At 40.1% G+C, this 20,515-nt stretch overlaps 2 protein-coding genes across 3 annotated transcripts; one reads left to right on the plus strand and one right to left on the minus strand.

The window, feature by feature from the left end:
* The first annotated feature begins 5,595 nt into the window (after positions 1 to 5,595).
* On the plus strand, positions 5,596 to 6,528 carry LOC107152243 (olfactory receptor 1N1). Its single transcript, XM_015497765.1, has one exon. The coding sequence runs from the start codon at positions 5,596 to 5,598 to the stop codon at positions 6,526 to 6,528; it is 933 nt and encodes a 310-aa protein (XP_015353251.1).
* A 5,883-nt stretch (positions 6,529 to 12,411) lies between these two features.
* Positions 12,412 to 20,515, minus strand: LOC107152244 (olfactory receptor 1J2). Of its 2 annotated transcripts, XM_015497764.2 has the most exons (2): positions 20,019 to 20,515; positions 12,412 to 13,354 (listed from the first exon to the last, which is right to left on the minus strand). In XM_015497764.2, exons 1-2 carry the CDS (start codon positions 20,513 to 20,515, stop codon positions 12,412 to 12,414), a joined length of 1,440 nt encoding a protein of 479 aa, XP_015353250.2. The 2 variants fall into 2 exon arrangements, with proteins under 2 accessions (XP_015353250.2, XP_015353252.1); XM_015497766.1 differs by lacking the exon at positions 12,412 to 13,354 and having other exon boundaries at positions 19,574 to 20,515.

Below are 20,515 nucleotides of genomic sequence, written 5' to 3' on the forward strand. Positions count from 1 at the left end.
TCTGGAAGCACCTCAATGGTATCTCAAAGATCTATAGAGTTTTCTGAGGCCACAGATAAGATGGAAAGATTAGAAATCATTTCTGGGGAGGGAAGAACTAAAGGCTAGAGCAAGACATACCAGCACAAGGTACTTGAATAAAAGAACAAAAGGACAGAAGGTAAAAAGCTGGGATTACAATGGGAAGCTTTATTTATGAATTTATTTTGGGTGGATTTGGGGAATTTTCTGATGTGAGCTGGTTAGTACCATAGACTGAAGACTCTCCAATGGGAATACCTTGATCAAGGCATTAATAGGATGATCAAGCGGACATAGATAATGAAAGAGATGTTGTTCTTCCCTAAAGTAATTTATGGTTCCTTAAAGCCTAATTGGAAACACTAAGATGGGAGTGGATGTCAGGAAAGCACAGAGTTGTTGACCAGTCTCCATCACTCTCCTCTTGATGAGATGCACAATCTATTGGGTCTTAAGAGACTCTCCTGCCACCCAGGACATGATTATTAGGATAGGTCCAGTCACCAGAGTCTAATCTTGGTGAGTCACCATGTTCCCCATCATGAGATGGAGTAGGGGGGAAATAGTTTAGGTATTGGCTTTTTTTTTTTAATCTCATGGAAAAAAACGTGTGTAATTCTGAGATGTTATTCAACTCAGTGTAGGATTTAGGGATAGATAATACCCTTAACTTCAACATATGCACAGTGACTCAGCAAGTCTATTTATTTGGAGGGAAGTTGTTCTTTAAGTATGGACTCTGAATAATATGAAATGGAAAGATGGTTGACTTAATGGACAGGGAACTAGTGTAAGAGTCTGAAATCTCAGTTTTTAGACTCTGTCTTCCTCCAAAGCATAGTGAAATCTTTTTCAATCCCTTCATTTATTTATCTGTGAATTAAAGGGAAGAGTTGGGCTAAATAAATGTTTCTTTTTTATTATTAGTTGCACATGATAATACAATGATCTTTACATATCATACATTTGAATCAAATGGGGTATAAATGTTTCTTAATATCAATTAAACATACAAATACCTGAGGAGGATTTAATTGTGGTTTTACATACAGGTACTCAGACTGTATGTTTGAGGTGGGGAAAAGAATTCTATTATTTTTAATAAACATCTCAATTGATTTTTTTTATTTATGTTTTTTAGTTCTCAGTGGACACAACATCTTTATTTGTATGTGGTGCTGAGGATTGAACCCAGGCCGCACGCATGCCAGGCGAGTGCGCTACCGCTTGAGCCACACCCCCAGCCCCTCAATTGATTTTGATAAGCTAATTTATATAATGTTGCTTAAGGATCTCTGGACCAAATGATCTTTTAGGCTTTATCCAGTTATTGAGCTTCAATATTTTTCTACGAAAAACAAGTATATAAAATAGTAAGGGCAACTGATACTAAAGATGTTCAATTAGGAATCCTGAGAGAGTAACTATATAGGCAAAGATAGAAAATAACTTACCACATATTGATTAATGATGTTGTCTCTAGAGTTCAATGCAATGGGCACACACACATATGGTGAGTCATTGTGAAAATTTATCAAACATCCCTACCCTCAATTTCATTGTAGTTAAGAAGAATAATCTCTGCCTCCTGCTTCATTGAAGAATTAAAGGACACAACCTAGATAAGTGCTTAACAGAGTGCCTGACAAATAATAGTACTAATAAGCATTAGAGGGTGATGATGATACCAATGACAGAAACTCAAATGTGGGACTTCATATGTTCCTTCAGAAGAAAAGATGAGGAAATAAATAGGCATGTATTTTTCACAATCCCTTCATTCTAAAATGAGGCATTTTTGAGATTTAAACATTTTTATTGTGCATTATAATTATACCTAAAAGAGGGATTCATTATGCCATGTTCATATATATGCACAACATAATTTGATCAGTCATTCCTTAGTACCTTTCCTTTCTCTTCCTCCTCCCTCTCCTGATCCAATTGCTCTTCTCTATGGATCTCTCTTTTATCATCACTGTCGTCATCGTCATCATCATCATCATCATCATCATTTTAATTAGTTATTTTGACTTGGTTCTGAGGTGTCCCCCTAAAAGCTGTGTGTTAGGCAATGAAGGAATGCTCAGAGATAAAATGACTGGATTATGACAGCTGTAACCTCCTGTGATTAATAATTTGAACCACTGGTTGGTAACTTAAGGCAAGTGGGACATGGCTGGAGGAAGTGAGTGAAAGGGTCTTGCGCTTGGGGATTGAATTTCATCCTTGGACACCTGTTCTCTTGCTCTCTCTGAGTTCTAGCTGCCATGAACTGAGCAGCTTTCCTTTGCCACACCTTATGCCATGGATGTTCTGCCTCACCTTGGGCCCAGAGCAATGAACTTGACCAGCCATGGACTGAACTTCTGTTACTATAGTCCTTAAATACACTTTTTCTTCCTCTAAGTTGTTCTTGTCAGGTATTTTGGTCACAAAAATGAAAAGATAACTAACACAGAAATTGGTACTGGGAGCAGGGCTTTTGCTGTGACTAATCTGACCATGTGGTTCAGAAGCCTTTGGAACTGATTTGTGGGAAGAGTCCGAAAAAGTTCTGAAATACAGGTGGGAGAAGACTTGGAATGTCATAAGCTGAGCTTAATGGGTAATGGTGATGGGAGCTCAGAAAACCAGAATGCTTATAAAAATTCGGACAGTGAAGATTGTGCTAATGAGATTTATGAGGGGAATGAGGACTCATAGAGAATTAGACTAGAGGCTGCACATTTTACATTCTGGCAAAATCTTATCTACACTTTTTTCTATGTCCCAAGACTTTGTGTGAGGCTGAATTCAAAGGTGATGAACTAAATAAAGTGGAGGAAATTTCAAGGTGGCACAGCATTCAAGTGGTGGCATGGGTATTGCTGACTGCTTTTATCCAGGTTTACCGGAAGAATTGGGAGCAGAAAAAAGAGGATAAAGAGTTTAAATTTTGCAGTTTGCCCAGAAAAGAAGTACCTAAAAACTTAGGGCCAAGCCACTAAAAATAAGTACTTACAGAGAGATAATAGCAAAGATGCAAGACATACCCATGGCAGACTCATGGGTATAAAAGGGAAAACTGCTTTAAGAGACCTGTGCAAGCAGGGTATACCTAGGAAGTTATTTCCCAGAATTTGTTTCACTATGCTAAGCTTCCCAGGCACTCAGAGGTCACTGCAGCCATGGGTTAAGAGAGCCCAGCAGATCTTGCTATCATTCATGTGGTGCTGCAGTAATGCAGGTGGCTGAAGTTATGGGGTCATGGAGGCTTCCACTGAGATTTCAAAGGAAGGCTTGGGAGGTCAGGGCACATGTTGCAGGCTTGAAACCCCTGCAGGAAGTCACCGAGAGGGTGATACATGAAGCTCTGAAGATGAAGCTGAAACTGCAATGGAGATCCCCAGAATTGAGAGAGTCCAAGAATATGGAACATCTGCCAAGGGAAGCTGATGGCTGTGGACAGAGCTGTAGGTGAGAGAGGCCATGTGGGCTGCAGCTGGCAAGTCCACAGGGGTGGATCAGCCCGAGTCCTTTGGAGATCATATCATGCTGCTGTGTGCTCCAGATGCCAGACATGGAGTTATGGGGCTTCTTCATCCAGCTAGGTTCCATCCATTTTTTTGGTCCCATTCCTCCATTCTATGCCCCTATTCCTCCCTTTGGAATGGGAATGTTTACTCTGTGTCATTATTTATTGGATGTATATAACCTGTTTTTGATCTTTACAGGAGCTCACAACTAAGAGTTGGCCTTGAGTCTCAGAGGAGACTTTGGGCTTGGAATTTTGAGCAATTCTGAAAATATTGACTATGGGAACTCTGGAAGATGAATTAAACTCACTTTGAATTGTCAGATGAACATGAGCTTTTGGGGGCCAGGGGCAGATTGCTATGGCTTGGATATGAGGTGTCCTCTGAAAAGCTCATACGTTAATGCGGGAATGCTCAGAGGTAAAATGATCAGGTTATGAAAACTATAACCTCAACAGTGGAATAATCAACTTGATGGGTTAATAATTTGAATGAACAACTGGGCAGGGGCTATGGGAAGGTGGTGCATGACTAGAGGAAGCAGGTCACTGAGGATGTGCTCTTGGGGATGATATTTTGTTCCTAGTTCCTTGTATTCTCCCCCCAGCTCCGCCCACTTCCTGGCTGACATGAGCTGACCTCTTTCCTCCATTCTACCCTTCCATCATCATTTTCTACCTCAACTTGGGCCCAGGGCAATGGAATTGGCTGGCTGTGGAATGAACCTCTGAAACTTTGAACCCAAAATAAACCTTTACTCCTCTAAGTTGTTCTCATCAGATATTTTGGTTACTGCAACAAAAAGGTAATCTACTAGTGCATTATACTTATATGTATTATATATATATATATATATATATATATATATATATATACACATACGTATGATTCATTATGGTAGAGTCATACATGGAGATAGCATAATTTGATAGATTTCGTTTCCCAGTACTTTTTCAAGTTCTACCCACCTCCTTTATGATAATTTTTAAAAAGAAGAATATAGTGTGTGTCTTGGGACCATCTCCCCAAATAATTTAAGATTTAGTTCACTTCAGTCTATTCATGTAAACATCCTATTGCAGCAGCACAGGAACTGTTACAGAGCTGTAGAACTCCTCTAAGGTGTGGTAATATCAGGGGTGAACATGTCTCAGGCCGTGTTGGTCTCTCCATAAAAGTTTGAATTGAGGAAAACAGAGAGGAAAGAAAAAATGAGATTCCTGGAAATGAGAGAAAAGAAGTAGGGTCAGATTGAAGGTAATGTGAGGACTGGGGTAACAAGGAATTTAAAGGAAGATTTGATGCTGGACATGGGGACTTGGACTTGGTGACAGTAGAAATAAAATCAAATCAGGTGTGCGAACATACAGGTGAGGCTTTTTTGTTAGAGCTTCTCTTAAGTAAAGGGAGTCACCACCCAGACCAGAGGGCTCCCCTCAGAAGGAGAATTAATTTTGTTCATGTGAAAGAGGTGGGTTAAGGTTAGGAATGTTTCCCAGTTTTCTGTCCATTTTAAAGTTGTGTTTTCTTTTTCTACGAGGGCTCTTTAAATCAAGGAAGGTGTGGTCAGTCCGGCATCCTGGAGTCAAGAGTTAGCTGTTTGTATCAGTGTGACATCCTGCGTCAACATCTCTGCCTCCCCCATGACAGGGCTGAGCTGAGAACACACAGGTGGGAAATGGAAGAGAGCACAAATCATGGCAAGTGACAAGCTGTGGGCCCTAGGAATTTGCCATGTGGAGGTCTTCTCAACAGTTTTTATCCTTGAGGTTGTTTGTCCTCAGAGTCACAGCGAGAGCACCCTGGCCCTAACGATGCGCCTGGTTTCTGAAGGTGATAAGGTTGTTGGAGGGTGATGGGTAGGGCACAGGCTAAGCGTTTAGTACCTAACAGGTCATGCTGCTTTTTAATGACGATCAGGCCATGAGTGCCTTTGCCCTCTGTCCCTCTGGTGGTCTGTGTCTGCATTTGGGAGTTGGAAGATCCGAGAGTCAGCACAAGCACTTTGATGGTAAATCTAGCATTCCGTCTTCTCCAGCCTCCAGATACTACCGTCATGGAGAACCAATCCAGCGTCTCTGAGTTTTTCCTCCGGGGAATATCTGATTTGCCGGAGCAACAGCACTTACTCTATGGAATTTTCCTGTGTATGTATCTTGTCACCTTGACTGGGAATGTGCTCATCATCCTGGCCATTGCCTCTGACCCACACCTCCACACCCCCATGTACTTCTTTTTGGCCAACCTGTCCTTGGTGGACGTGGGTTTAACATCCTGCACAGTCACCAAGATGCTGGTGAATGTACAGACCCGGCATCCTACCATCTCCTATACTGGTTGCCTCACACAAATGTACTTCTTTCTGATGTTTGGTGACCTGGACAGCTTCTTGCTGGCTGTAATGGCATATGACCGATACGTGGCCATTTGCCGCCCTCTCCTCTACTCCACAGTAATGAGCCCCCGGGCCTGCGTCCTGCTGCTCGCCTTGTGCTGGCTCCTCACTAACCTGGTTGCCCTCACTCACACCCTCCTCATGGCCCGGCTGTCCTTCTGTGTTGTGGGGGAAATTGCTCACTTTTTCTGTGACATAACTCCCGTCCTGAAGCTGTCGTGTTCCAGCACCCGTGTCAATGAGTTGACGGTTTTTGTCTTAGGAGGCACTGTGCTCGTGGTCCCCTTCCTGTGCATTGTCATCTCCTACATCCACATTGTGTCTGCCATCCTGAGGGTCCGGACTCCTGGTGGAGGGGGCAAGGCCTTCTCCACCTGCAGTTCCCATCTCTGTGTTGTCTGTGTCTTCTACGGGACCCTTTTCAGTGCCTACCTGTGCCCTCCCTCCGTGGCCTCTGAAGAGAAGAGCATTGCAGCGGCTGCAGTGTACACGGTAGTGACTCCCATGCTGAACCCTTTCATCTACAGCCTCAGGAACAAGGACATGAAGGGAGCCCTGAAGAGGCTCCTCGGTCACAGGAGCTTTTCTTTTTAGATATAGCATTAGCAATGTTTAATGAAAATATATAGACTTGGAATCACACAGCGGACTTCAACTGGGGAGTCTGCCACACACTGGCCATTAGACCATCTTTCAGTTACTTACTTGATTCCTCTGAGCTTTAATTTTCTCATCTCATCCAACGCCAGCGTACTTCTTGGGTAGGATGGGACCAACGGTGAGAACGTGGAAACCTTCTTTCCTTATTTGATGGCAGTTTCTGTCTAATAAGGTAACATGGGAGATTGACTGAGATGAGCTATGAAATGCATGGGGTACAGTGGCAAATAGTAGGTTTCAACAAATGATAGTTGTTATTGTTATTATTATTATTGATGATGATGATGTTGTTCTCACTCTTCATCCTTCCCCCAACCCAGACATAAAAAAAAAAAAAAAAAGAAAAACAAATGAAACAAACAAAGCAAAAACCTGTTAAGTGCTCTGGATATATCACGGAACAAGACAAAGCCTCTGTTTTCATGACTCTTTCATTCAAGATTACTCATTCATTGATCATTAAAATTTTAGGAACACCTATTTTGTTATAAGACTAAATGGAGGTTAAGAGAAAGAAATAAAGTGTGGAGTTTACTTTCCAGGTAACATGGAATAGGTTGAGAATTGCCTATCAAAGAAAGTCTATGTTTAGATGGCTCTGTGGGTTGCCCAGTTTCCCTGATTCCCTAAGATTTCACCAGGAATGGTGTTAGAGCTCCCTGTGCTGCTCCTTACCCCTGCTGGTCCAAAAGGTCCAATGTCAGCATCCTTCTTGGGTAGGAAGGGACCAAGGGGTGAGAATACTGAAACCCTCTTTCCTTATTTGATGGCAGATTTGCATTCAGCTGTAAAAAAAAAGAGGCTTAAATTGTTGTAAAGAAAGAAAAAAATGATGTTCACAGGCATGTGAGGTTTCTTTTGTCTCCAAGAACCTAAGAAATATTTAAAACACTAAAAAAAATGAGTCTTATATAGTTTTGATCCCTTATTTCTGGTGTGACCAAGTATCCACTATCAACCTAAACATTCCTCCCTGCAGAAGTTTTTTTCTCAGACCCAACCCCTCTTAGAATGTTTCATGATCCCTATACTTTGTCAATTTTATAATTACTGAAATCCTTCACAGAATCAAACCACCCCAGCTTCAGCAGCAGTTGAGTACAATTGTAATCACTTAGAGCAGCGTGCTCCATCTTAGCCCCTAAGATTCCATTCATTATAGGGGTCTGTGAACGGGTTGAGGAGGCCATTCTCATATAACCAGAAGCCCTGGAGTCCTTCTGCCCTTATCTCCTTCCATTCTGTTGACATCTTTCGCTCTGCTGACCACAGGCCACTGACAGTCTCTGAGACACCAATGCCCAGCTTTCTTCTGTCTTTTGGAATAGCAATAAAATACTTCTCACTTCTTATGATCGTATTTTTTTCAGGAGTGGGTTCGCTGGCAGATTTCTAAGGCTCCTGATGACATGACTAGTGAACTTGAGGCAGACTGAGATGTGCGAGTATCAGATACAGTGTCACACCCTCCCTGCAGCCCAGGTCCCCTCGGCTATCCTGCACCCGCTGCTCAGACTGCCCCAGTCAGCTGCATCTTCTTTGCTCCTGGTGGTTTCTCTAGGTGGCCCTCTGTTTCTTCATTCTGATCCTCAGGGATTCTCAGTCCATTCATAGTGCAGTACATGTCTGAACTTCATGTTGGGGTGGATTTAGATTCTTTCCCTCAAGTCCCAAGGAAACTGAGAGATATGAGACTGGGTGTCCAGTTTGGTTATACCAAAATAATTGTGTGGCAGTGAGGAGTTAGTTCAGCTCAGAGCATATAAAGGCCCACCAACAGATACTATTGCCTATCACTGTTCCACAGTCCAGTGTTCTTAGATTCCACCCAACTGTATTCAAAGGTCCTCCCTTGAATACATCCCATTACACTCACTTCTGATCCCTAAACTCAAACTTCCATTTCTTTGTGATCACCTGTTTCAAGCAATGGGAATGTGTTGTTAGCATTTAAATAATTCACACTGAAGTATAGATGAGTTATAAATCTTTGCACTTTGGTAGTGTAATGTGAGCAGGATGTGACTTTAGCTGGGATGAGAGGTGGATGATGGAGAGCTTCCTGTTGCCTCTTGAATACATAGGGTATTTGGTTTCTTCTTGCTTAGAAGCTGTTTTGAAAAAAAAAACAACAACATATGGTTTGAAATCTGTTCCTTCACTTCTTTAAGATTGCTAAATGTAATCAAAATTATTCAAGGTGCACCAGATTTGCTGGTGCATCCCTTTAGTCTCAGCTACTTGGAACACAGAGTCTGGAGGATTGCTTGAGTTCATGAGTTCAAGACCATAGCTGGACACAGTCTCAAAAAAATTATCCAAAGTGCCTAGCCTTTCACTTTATTCTTAAATATCATTCACAGAGCCAGAAACCAAAACCAATTTTTAGTTCTATCACCTGCTTCCCATCACATACCAAGACCTGTTTAGCATATCTTCAAGATAATCTCTTCTCTATCCTCAAGCCATGATCATCATTCAGGCATACATCACCTTTTACCTGGATGTTCAATAACTTTCCAATTGAGCTCCCTGTCTCTAGGCTCCCCAAGCCATTGTCAAACCATCTTACACATCGGTTACTTCAGGAATCTTTTTCCAGTACAAATACAACATTCCACAGTTTTCCCTACTCCACCCTATTCCCAGTCAATGATACTCTTATCACTTGCAAGGTAGTATCTAAATTCCTAAGAGGGCATCCTAACCCATTCACAAAGTAGTCCTTAACTGCTTGTCTAGATTTAGCTTTTAATGTTCCCTTGACACACACACATATGCATGGGAACACCTTTTTTTCCCCTAAACATTTCCCTGAAGTTATTGTGCTATTTTAATATTCTGGGTCACTCTGTCCCCTCTGTCTAGACTTTAATTTGCCCTCTATGAATCAATCTTTAGCATCCTTCAACTTTCAATTGAAGAATTATTCCTCTGGTAACTATCTTTGCTAATATCCAGTGAGCATTAACTATATCTTTCCTTATGTGACTATCATATAATTGTGTCATTGTCTCTACCAATTTTCTCAACTGTAAAATACAGATAATAACAATGTGTGCTTTATAGGGTTATTCTAAGGATTAAAAGAGATAATATAGTAAAATTTTAATATAGTGCTAATATACAGTAATCAGGCATAATAATCTCAATTATTCATTGTATGATTATATTAAAACATTTTGTACTCTTACATATTTTTTAGTCCACCTGTCTCTACACTACTAGAATGTGAGCTTCTTTAGTTGGAGGTCACATCTTTTTCCTGCAGGGAGAGGTGCACTGCCTAGCATGGAGCAGATAATTTGCTAAATGGCTACTGAATGGAAGGAAAGTCTCACTATTTTTCTGATATTAACTCTAACTTTTTATTCTTAGTGATGAATAAATTTAATCTTATGGATTTATGAGATTGCTCTTGATTTAATTTATAGCTTTTCCCTCAATAGTAGTGGAAAGAAATCAGGGGAGGGAGGAATATGAATGTGTAAAAGTGAACCCCACTCTTATGTATAACCATAATGAATGAATAAAAGCATGAAAAATCATCTTAGATTAATAGATAATAATCAATACGAAATTCATGGCTTTTTATATTTTATCAAAAAGTGAATTTGATTCTTTATTAGATCCTCTTCTACTTTTCACATATGGCAAAATAGGATACTTTTTGCTTACTCTTTAATCTTCATGTCAGAGTTGAAATCACACATACACGCACGCACACATACACACACACACACACACACACACTATAGCGAAGCTGAAATGCTTTTGCTTCTAGGATGTTATGATTCCTCTCCTCTGAGAAAGTGTGCTCTTTTATCACACTTTGAAAGAATAAATGTTAACTCTTGAGAAAAATATAAACTAGTCCTTTGAAATATCAATCTGAACAACTTCCAGTTGTATTTGCAAACCTGTGACCACATTATAGATTCATGATTTTCAAAAATGCCGCAAACTTTGTTCTAAACCCAGTGAGATGCTTCATTAGGGAAGGTCATGAAACTTGGCCCTGGCATGGCTGAAGAGAAAAGTGCCAGGTATATTGTATACTTCCAATGTGATTTCCAGAAATTCTATCCACATCAGTATGACACTTGCCAGTGTGGTTTGGTCTGTCCACAAATAAGAAAACCAATCTAGGGGACAGGTGGACTAGCAGAGAATGTGGTCATAAACCCTTTCCAATAGGCAGGTGGGCTGGCTATTTCTTTAGAGGAAGTCACTCAAGAGTGTCACCAGCCCATGAGTATGAATGACAGGTGTTGACCTCTTTGGAAAGTGGTCCTGTCAGAACTAGGCAGAACTTCAGGGATTTGAGGGACAGAGCTGGAGTAGGCTGGGGAACTGAGTGAGTACTCAGTCCTGCAGACGACACCACCAACATGGGGAGGTGTCTGCAGCAGGATCACGATTGTGTCCAGGCTAGCTAAGGCAGGCTTCCTGTAGACCTGCAAGAAAGGTTGCATCCCTGCTCAGGTTTTAACTCTGGACACATGGACAGTATGGTATTCTTCCAATCTGTCTTTCCTCATCTACACACCCATCAACTCCCTCACACTCTGTTAAGTCATCCAGCTCTAGCTCAAGCCACAGCAGATGTATTGCTGTCTCCCAGGAAAACTGATTGCCTTTGAATTGGAAATGTAGCAAACATGTCATGTTGCCTATAATTACAATTCAGCAATATCTGTATAAGTTCTGCTCCCAAACTCATCTCTGTTAGGTAGGAAAAATTAACGTTCATTTTTCTTAGTTGTAGTGTTAAGCCAGATTTACTATTGAATTCATTTAAAATAAAAATGTGTTAGGTATTTTATAATTTTTCCACCTATACTAGAGAAGCAATTGAAGGTCAGATGGGTTAGGTGAATGGCCTGAGGCCACACAGCCCCCACTCTGGTACATAAGGCTTGCGATTGAGATCTATTTTTCCTTGCTTGCAGCTACATGGTGCTAAGTCTCAGAAGCACTGGTAATTCTGTTTATCCTCAATTATAGGCCCCAAGATAGAGACCTATGGGGCCCTTCACTGGATGCTGAAGAAGATACGATATAGAAGACAAAGATATATGATTACTCAGCTATACAGTACAAACCTAGAGTCACTAAATTGAGTATAAATGACTTTCAGGGAGCTAGATAATGAAGAGAATGAATGAGAAAGGGACCAAGTTCAGTGGGGTGACAGAAGGCTCCAGACAATGGATGCTCTGTCTTTCTCATCACCTATCTGGATTGAGCCAATTCTTCATTAAAATTCCCACATGCAGTCAAGAAGATTCAGACAGCTACTTTGAAAGCAAATTGTTGAATGAAGGTTACTATAGTCTAAAAGGGTGGTCAGTGTTCAAGGACTTGTGTCCCTGAATGTAGCAGCTGATCCATAGGTAGAGGGTTTCTTGGTACCATAAAGGGTACTATATAGTTTCTTCTCCTGATCCACAACAATCATTACCACCACCACCAGTTTAAGAACACTGAAAGGAAGATGGAGGAAGGAAAAGACATAATTTAGAAATTCTATGCCAAGGGATATCTTTATTCAACATCACCCAACCATTCATAAGAATATACCCAGGATATAAGAGAAGAAATTTAAGTACCACTAAATAATTTCTAGTGGGCAAGAGAAATCACCAATAATATTAACTCAGAATTCACAGTAGATACTAAATTGTTGCAAGAAAAAGAGAGAATAAAGATAACAAAATACAATTCAAGTAACTAAATATTTATTGAGCACTTATTTTATGCTGAGCCCAAGATTAGGAATCTAGCATTTAGAAATACATGAATATATAAGCAATGTCATTGAGACAAGGCTGTTGCCTTATTTAAGAGTTTCTCCACAGCTCTCTTCATGTCTCTGTTCCTAAGGCTATAAATGAAGGGATTCAACAGTGGGGTGACCACTGTGTACATAATAGAAGCAACTATGTCCTTGTTACTGTAGGTGCCAGAAGAGGGGAAGAAATAAACTCCAATAATTGTGCCATAATATAGAGACACCACAGAGAGGTGGGAGCCACAGGTGGACAAGGCTTTGAAGATCCCTTTGCTAGATGGAACTTTGAGAATGGTGGCCCCAATGCGGCCATAAGAGATCAGGATGCACATCAGAGGTAGAGTGACGACTGCCACTCCTAGGGTGAAAATGACCAGTTCATTGAGGGAGGTGTCTGAGCATGAGAGTTTGAGTAAGGCAGCAAGGTCACAGAAGAAATGGGGGATGGTGTTGCCATCACAAAAAGACAGCCTGGCCAGGAGGAGGGTGTGAGACAGGGCGCTGGCACAGGACAGGATCCAAGACACCGCTACTAGCAAGGTACATAGCTCCTTTCTCATGATGATAGCATAGTGCAGGGGGTGACAGATGGCCACGTACCTATCATATGCCATTGAAGTGAGAAGGAAATTGTCCAGATCAGTGAAAAATATGAAAAAATACATCTGTGCTATACATCCTGCATAAGGGATGGACTGATCCTGAGTTTGCATGCTTATTAGCATCTTTGGGACAGTGACAGATGAGAAAGAGATGTCGGTGAGGGCCAAGTGGCTGAGGAAGAAGTACATGGGGGTGTGCAGGCGAGAGTCCAGCCTGATGAGCAGGATGATGAGCAGGTTCCCCAGCACCGTGGTCAGGTACATGCCCAGGAACAGGGCGTAGTACATGCCTTGCTGCTCTGGCCGGATGGGGAGCCCCAGGAGGAGGAACTCGGACACACTGCTCTGATTGTCCCTCCTCATGCTGCTCTTCTCTACTGGGACGGGAGGGCTCTTGAAGAAAGTAAAAACAAAGTGTGACTTAGAGCAGGCAGATAAAAGGAGAGCCATTCAAATGATGAATACTGTATACCAGTGTCCATCTTCATTGCCATGTCCCTATTAAAAAATCTTCTAAAATAGACTTTGTCAACAGAGAAGAGAGTTTGATATGGCATTACTCACCATCCAGGGAAGAGGCAACTTTGACCAAAGCATAATTTGCAGCTGTGTCTAAGTCAGTGAAGAGAAACCTCCATGGTCTTAGGAGAGGAATATTAGGTTAAGATGGTCCCAATATCTATTCTGATTCTATACTTTAACAGATAATCATTAGCCTTTCTCATATCTTCAAGTTGCGATGTATCAACTTCTGAAATATGACTTCAAAATCCATCAATAATCAAAGTCGGGGGCAGAAGTTTCAATAGCATATGCCTAAAGAAAACTGGGCCAAAAATTAAGCACCAAAGTTCCCAATATATATAAAATTGATGAGAAAAAAATATCTATTGGTTAAAAGGTCACTGCTATAAAAAGAGAAAACATTATTGGCAGTTCCATATTTATTATAAGTAATAAATTTGTCAGGATCTTTTAGATAATTTTCTAATAACCTTCTGAGTCAATGAGTTATCAAGGCACCATGAAAACACAATCCATAATAGAGTTTTCCTCAACTGAGGATAAAGAAAAGGGCCACTCATGTATCCTTTTCCCTTTTTTAGCTTCCTCACTGGGCTCCCAGAATCTTGATCTTTAGAACTTGCTAATAGGCCCTGTTCAAGATCTAGTTATATCCAGGGCCCCCAACTCATCAGTGTCAAGTGTCTTAAAAATGTATTTGCAGTCTTCCTCATCAACTACTATCTACCCATTAAAATACTCTAAAAACTAAGTTATTCAATCCTGTAAGACAAGTGGGGAAAAAGTTCCCTTTAAGCCCCATATCAGTTAAATGCCTACTAGAGATGCCTGTAGACAGAAAGCCAATAAGAAGATATTACAGTTATATTATACTAGTTCTTAACTAAAGGAAAATTTAGAAGTTTTATATAGGTTAATGGTAGGCAAAAAATTCTTTGCTTTTCTAAGTTGGTGATTTGAACATGCTCCTATCCCATATGGATGTACCATCTCCTTTTTAAACTTACTGAAAACAACTAACATATCAGATGTGACAGTTCTGAATATAATAACACCTGGCCCAGTTCTCAATCTGTCCCCGATTGCTTAAATATTCTGGCTCTCCTTGGAACTGTGACTTTAAGATAAGAGCTTCCTGCCTGAGGGTTGCGTGGTCTGTTGAGAAAAGCATTACAATTAGGAATATCTCCAAATTCAGGCAGCATCACTTCATATTTGTGAGTTCTGGGCAAGCAGCAAAACCCCATTTTTCTCATCTTTAAGTTAGAAGTAAGACACTGAGCTTAGGTCCTGAGAATATTCTGAATATTAACAGAACGATAACTCAGATATCCAGTATTCTGGACTTCCCCCTCTTTCTCCATTCTCTTCTGGTTTCCCTCATGCTATAAAATGATGAAATGATGACTCCTTCCCAAAGCTGTAATTCTATCTAGTTTATGAGATTTAGGATTTTAATAAAAGCTCCTGGATCTAATTAAGCCATGCTTTGGTGTTGTCGTAGTTCTGTATTAGCTCTAAGTAAAGACCACGTAGAGATTCTCACTGCACCACACCCAACCTTCTCAATACCTTAACAGCTGCTTGCTAATAATGGATATTTTCTTGATAGTGAGGGTGTGTGCTGTAGAAGGCAAAGCCCAAGTTTTTAAGCCAGATAGAAGGGATTCAAATGTTGCATCTCTTGGAACTTCAGTTTTTCCTCTGTAAAACTGGAAAAATAATCCCTGCCTTTTACTGTAAGAATTAAGTAAAATGGTGTCTGTAAAACAACTCTCTCATAGGAGCTGTTCTAGATGAGCTGACATAGCTTCTATTAAATAAAGAGAATAAAGATCTCTAGGGAAGACACTCAGTGTCTTTAATGAAAACCAGGAGAAAAAGGTAACTATGTGGAAATATTCAAAATCCTCTATTTTAGCTATTTTGAAATACACAATACATTGTAGTAGACCTTTCCTAGGAGCAGGGTTTGATGTCTTTAATGAAGGTCTGAAACTACACTAAGGGTCATAGGTAAGAAATCATCAGGGTGATTCTAACAGGGAGTTGCATTATGAGAGCTTTGCTAAAAAAGAAATCAAGGCTCTATAGCCAGAAATAACTTCAAACATACATACAATAAAAGTAGGACTGCTATACAAATAGGAGGGAATGATCAGGGACTTTGGAGAGAAACACTAAAGAGAACTGATTTACACTACACACGTTAAGAAGCACACATCCTGATACCTAAAACATGAATGATGACACAATACTTCCAGCCTGGATTTGGGGGTGTGCTTGCTAATTTATATAGTCATTTGGCTCTATTCCTCCACTCCCTAAGACTTGGAGATAGAGGCATGAGCATTATTGACTAGTGATGGTTGCTATATCCTTTCAGCACAGAGAGCATAGGGAGTCTCTGGGCACCTGTGCATGCACACACACCTGCTACTGATGAATTCCCAGTCCTGCTCTGAACTTTATGCTCAGGTTGTCCTACACCCAGAGATTTGTATTGCCTTCTCAGATGCTCTCCAGTAGACCCAGATTTTGCATATAACTTCCGTGGCATAGACATCAAAGAGAAAAGTCATGACCCTGGAGCTTGCTTCTCTCATTTCACCAGCTTCAGAAATGGAGATGTGAAGACTTCACTCTATCCACTAGGGTTAGGACCCAATGGGACAGGACACCAAGTTGTGATTAGAGACTTGAATTAGACATGTATTAATTTCTCAGTTTTCCTCTTACTCCCTCTAGGACAGATGCCCCAGGGCAGTGGTCTCTAAACTTTAATATTCAGCAGAATCAACTGGGGACCTTGTTAAAGATGCAGATCTCAGATCCACCTCCAGAGATGCTCATTTATGAGATTTGGGGCCAGATATTTTTCAGGAAGGTGTTTCTGAGGACAGACTTTGAAGAAACATTGTCCTTATGAAGAGCATCAGGATGCAGGCCCTGAGCTCAAGAGATGGGGAAATTCCTTCCCTGCCAGATTCGGATTGCCCCTGTTAGGTCATAGTTTGGGATGTGCAGAGGAATTTGCCTCTCAAATGCAAAGTACCTTTTGCTTGTCTGTTTGTAAAAGTAATGCATCTTCATCACGTGAATCCAAATACTCTGGACATGAAAATGATGGCAAAAGTTAAAATACCTTGCCTATCCATTATTCATTTCTAAACCTTTTAAAATGATTTTTATTAGTAAACATTTATATTTATGCAAGTGGGATTCATTTTATAGTATTTCATGATTCTTTTTCTATAATTATTTTACTTACATTTATATTTCCACTTCTATGTGCATCATTACTTTTAAAATATACTTAAAGTAAAAAGGTTTAATCAGTCTCTTCTGGAATTAGCACAAAGATTCCCTATGCGATGTTATTAAAGATTATATAAGGTTTTGAAATCATCTATTGTGTCAGTTGCCCAATCGAGGCTACTTTAATATTTCTAAAAGCATCAACTGTAATGGGCTTCTCTGGGCTCCTCAGTATCCGTGGCTTGATTGTTTGAAAAGGCAACAAACAATCCAACTGAGAAAATGCCTGAACAATAAAAGTTCCAGTTGAACTCCGGAAAAGGAGGTGACCATGTCAAATTGTTTCCACTCACCTGTAGTATAAACCAAAGATTATGGAATGAAGTTTTATGAGAAGGGCAGAAAGGGCTATTGCAATTTTTTCACATTCTGTATTGAATATCAAACATCCAACTCCTTCAAAATGTTTTGGTTTGCATCCTCACATCCCAAGCAGACTCTGTAGGTATCACTATAGCCTTCAATGTCATTCCGACTGCTGGTTACATACTATCTAATCTTATATTTATGAGTGAAATTGGGAAAACATTGTATTTTGCATAGGCAGGTGCCAAAACAAACAAAACCAAAATCACTCCCCAAGAAAAACAATCCACAGAAGTGATGTAAAGACCAATATAAAAATGTGATGTATCTAATGATAATAATGTGGATTGGATTTTATACAAATGCTATCTTATGTCCTGTGTTCAGAAACATGTCAAGTTCTATGACACCTTTTAGAAATAAATGACATCATGGAGCACAAAATTAGTCAATGTTCTGCCAAGAACTCAAGAGTACCAGTGTGTGTGTGTGTGTGTGTGTGTGTGTGTGTGTGTGTGTGTGTGGTGGGGGTTACAGCTTTTTCAATATCATCTAAAGTTTTAATGCATATTTTATTATATCATGTGTGAAATAATTGTTAGTGCAAAATAAGAAAATATGATTTTTAGAGTTATTCTAGAACATGTGAACATGTTCTAATGATAGAGGGAAAATCAGAGTATTGAGTGATATTAATAAAGTCACAAGTCACATCGAATTTACTCAAAATTTAATGGAAAAAAAACCATGTTGAACATATGATGTATGTTTTCAAAACTTTGGATTTATTTTCACTTAATTGTAGTTTGATGTGATAATACAAGATATGGTATATGGTAGCTGGTATGTCTATCTTCTGTATGAAAGAGAAAAAGAATTCTCATGCCTCGGGAAAGAATATTAGATTTTTAAAATTTCTTATTAGAATATTATCTATTATATTAGAGCTTAAAAATTTTACTGCATCCAGAATTAAATAGAAAAATATCAGCATGAACCACTGTTTCCTCTATAACTAAAATAATTGAAGCTGTCTCTTGCTTCACTCTACCTGGAACAGAATTCATGAAATGTGCATCCGACAACTTCCCAGATTGAGTTCTTAGACCAGTTCTTTTCAAATTCTAGTTCACATTTCTGCAGAATCAGGGCTGCCTGGGAGCTTGTTAGAAATGCAAGTTCTTGGGCCCTACATCAAAACTGCTGAATCAGAATTTATGGACGTAGATCATAGGGATCCATACTTAGCAAGCTCTCCAAGGATCCTTATGTACCCTAAAGTTTGATGGGTTTTGCTTTCATTTTTTATTTAGGAAGGCAGGATGTCCAGGAAGGATAGTCAGGGCTGAATCCACAGTAGCATTTGTAGGAAAATGATGGTACCTTCAGAGAGTTTGCACTCTTATTTGGTTATATTTCTAAAGAGGCCAAAATGAAGCACTTCTTCATTAATGATGGAGTTTGGAAGCTAAACAAAATCAATGACACAGTGTTGGCAAAGGGGGGGGGGGCCTTGGGGATGTATTGACCACCAGACACCTCGCTCTTCAGAGCTGTGACATATTACATTATGAGCAGAGAGTGATATATTTCCTCTTATTTAAGTGACAAGTTATTTTTGTTCTTTGATTTAAGTAGACCCATAAAGATGAAAATAAAACCCACTTAGTCTGCACAGGAGAGAAGAGTTAAATAATACAGCACATTCTTTGATTCTGGGTTGTTTTAAAGCCTGGGACTGTGGGTCAAAAATATATGGCTTTCCAAAAATCTCAAATAAGGAATAACCAAACTCTGAATTATTGTATTATTTATGACTTCCAAATTGAAGAAATAAGTAATAAAATTAATTTCATATTTACTAATCCAAATCTTTTTATAAGAAAGCCATTTGGAAAGTATAATAGTAATTACTAGAGGTTAGAAAAGGTAAATGTGAGAAGAGGTGGAGGAAAGTTATAAAAAAGCTACCAAAGAGCCAGATAGGAGGAATTCCAGTTAGATAGATTCTAGTGTTTTACAGTAAGATGTGTGACTATAGGTCAAAATAACTTCTTATATGATTTTTGAAGAACTAGAGGACAGGTGCTTGAAGTGTCCAAACAAAAAATAATGAAAAGGAGATGGAAATGCTAATTAATCTTGTTCGTTCAGTACACAATTGTATACATGTACCCCCCCAAATATGTACAATTATTTTGTGTTAATAAAAAATAAAACAATTTTAAAAATCTAGTTGTAAAGGAGAACATTGTATAAAAAAATGAAATTCTGGTCAATGAATATTTAAAAGATACATTCAACATGCTGTCATTTGTCTTAGAGCTTAGAGACATAAACTGTTTTGAAACACATTCAAATGGAAATCAAATACAGCACATCAACCAAAATGGAGTTCTGAAAAATAAATGAATAAATAGATAAAAGTCAAGTGTCACTGTGAGAAAAATGTTGCTCTACTGAAGAGTTTCCCAAGGGCAGCTTTCATATCCCTGTTCCTTAGGCTGTAGATAAAGGGGTTCAACATGGGTGTGACCACAGTGTACATGATGGCCACAATGATGTCCTTGTCAAGGAAATTGCTGAAAGTTGGGAAAAGGTACTGTCCAAATATGGCTCCGTAATACAGACACACAACAGAGAGATGAGAGCCACATGTGGACAAAGCTTTGCGGATTCCCTTGGTTGAAGGGACCCTCAGGATAGTGGTTCCAATGTAGCCATACGATACCAGGATACATACAAATGGCAGAGTGATGACCACCACCCCGACTGTGAACATGACCAACTCATTGAGGAAAATGTCTGAGCAGGCCAGCTTGAGCAGGGCAGCCAGGTCACAGAAGAAGTGAGGGATGGTGTTAGCAGCACAGAAAGACAGCCGGCTCAGGAGAAGGGTATGAGACAGGGAGCTGGCACAGGACAGGATCCAGGATACAGCCACTAACAAGGTACACAGCTCCTCCCTCATGATGGTGGTATAGTGGAGAGGGTGACATATGGCAACATATCGGTCATATGCCATTGATGTAATAAGGAAGCTGTCCAGGTCAGTAAAAAATATGAAAAAATACATCTGAGAAATGCACCCTGCAAAAGGGATAGACTTGTGACTAGTCTGCATGTTCACCAGCATCTTTGGGACAGTGACAGATGAGAAGGAGATGTCAGTGAGGGCCAAGTGGCTGAGGAAGAAGTACATGGGGGTGTGCAGGCGAGAGTCCAGCCTGATGAGCAGGATGATGAGCAGGTTCCCCAGCACCGTGGTCAGGTACATGCCCAGGAACAGGGCGTAGTACATGCCTTGCTGCTCTGGCCGGATGGGGAGCCCCAGGAGGAGGAACTCGGACACACTGCTCTGGTTCTCCGTCCTCAT

The sequence above is a fragment of the Marmota marmota genome, unplaced genomic scaffold (assembly GCF_001458135.2).
Source record: "Marmota marmota marmota unplaced genomic scaffold, marMar, whole genome shotgun sequence".
NCBI classification, from domain to species: domain Eukaryota; kingdom Metazoa; phylum Chordata; class Mammalia; order Rodentia; family Sciuridae; genus Marmota; species Marmota marmota.

Excerpts from the sequence above, each read along its gene's own strand:
- LOC107152243 (XM_015497765.1), top strand. The coding sequence starts at position 5,596 with ATGGAGAACCAATCCAGCGTCTCTGAGTTTTTCCTCCGGGGAATATCT.
- LOC107152244 (XM_015497764.2), bottom strand. The coding sequence starts at position 20,515 with ATGAGGACGGAGAACCAGAGCAGTGTGTCCGAGTTCCTCCTCCTGGGG. Across the intron at positions 13,355-20,018 it reads ACCCTTCTCCTGAGCCGGCT|CATGAGGAGGGACAATCAGA; the intron begins GTCTTTCTGTGC and ends AGAGAAGAGCAG.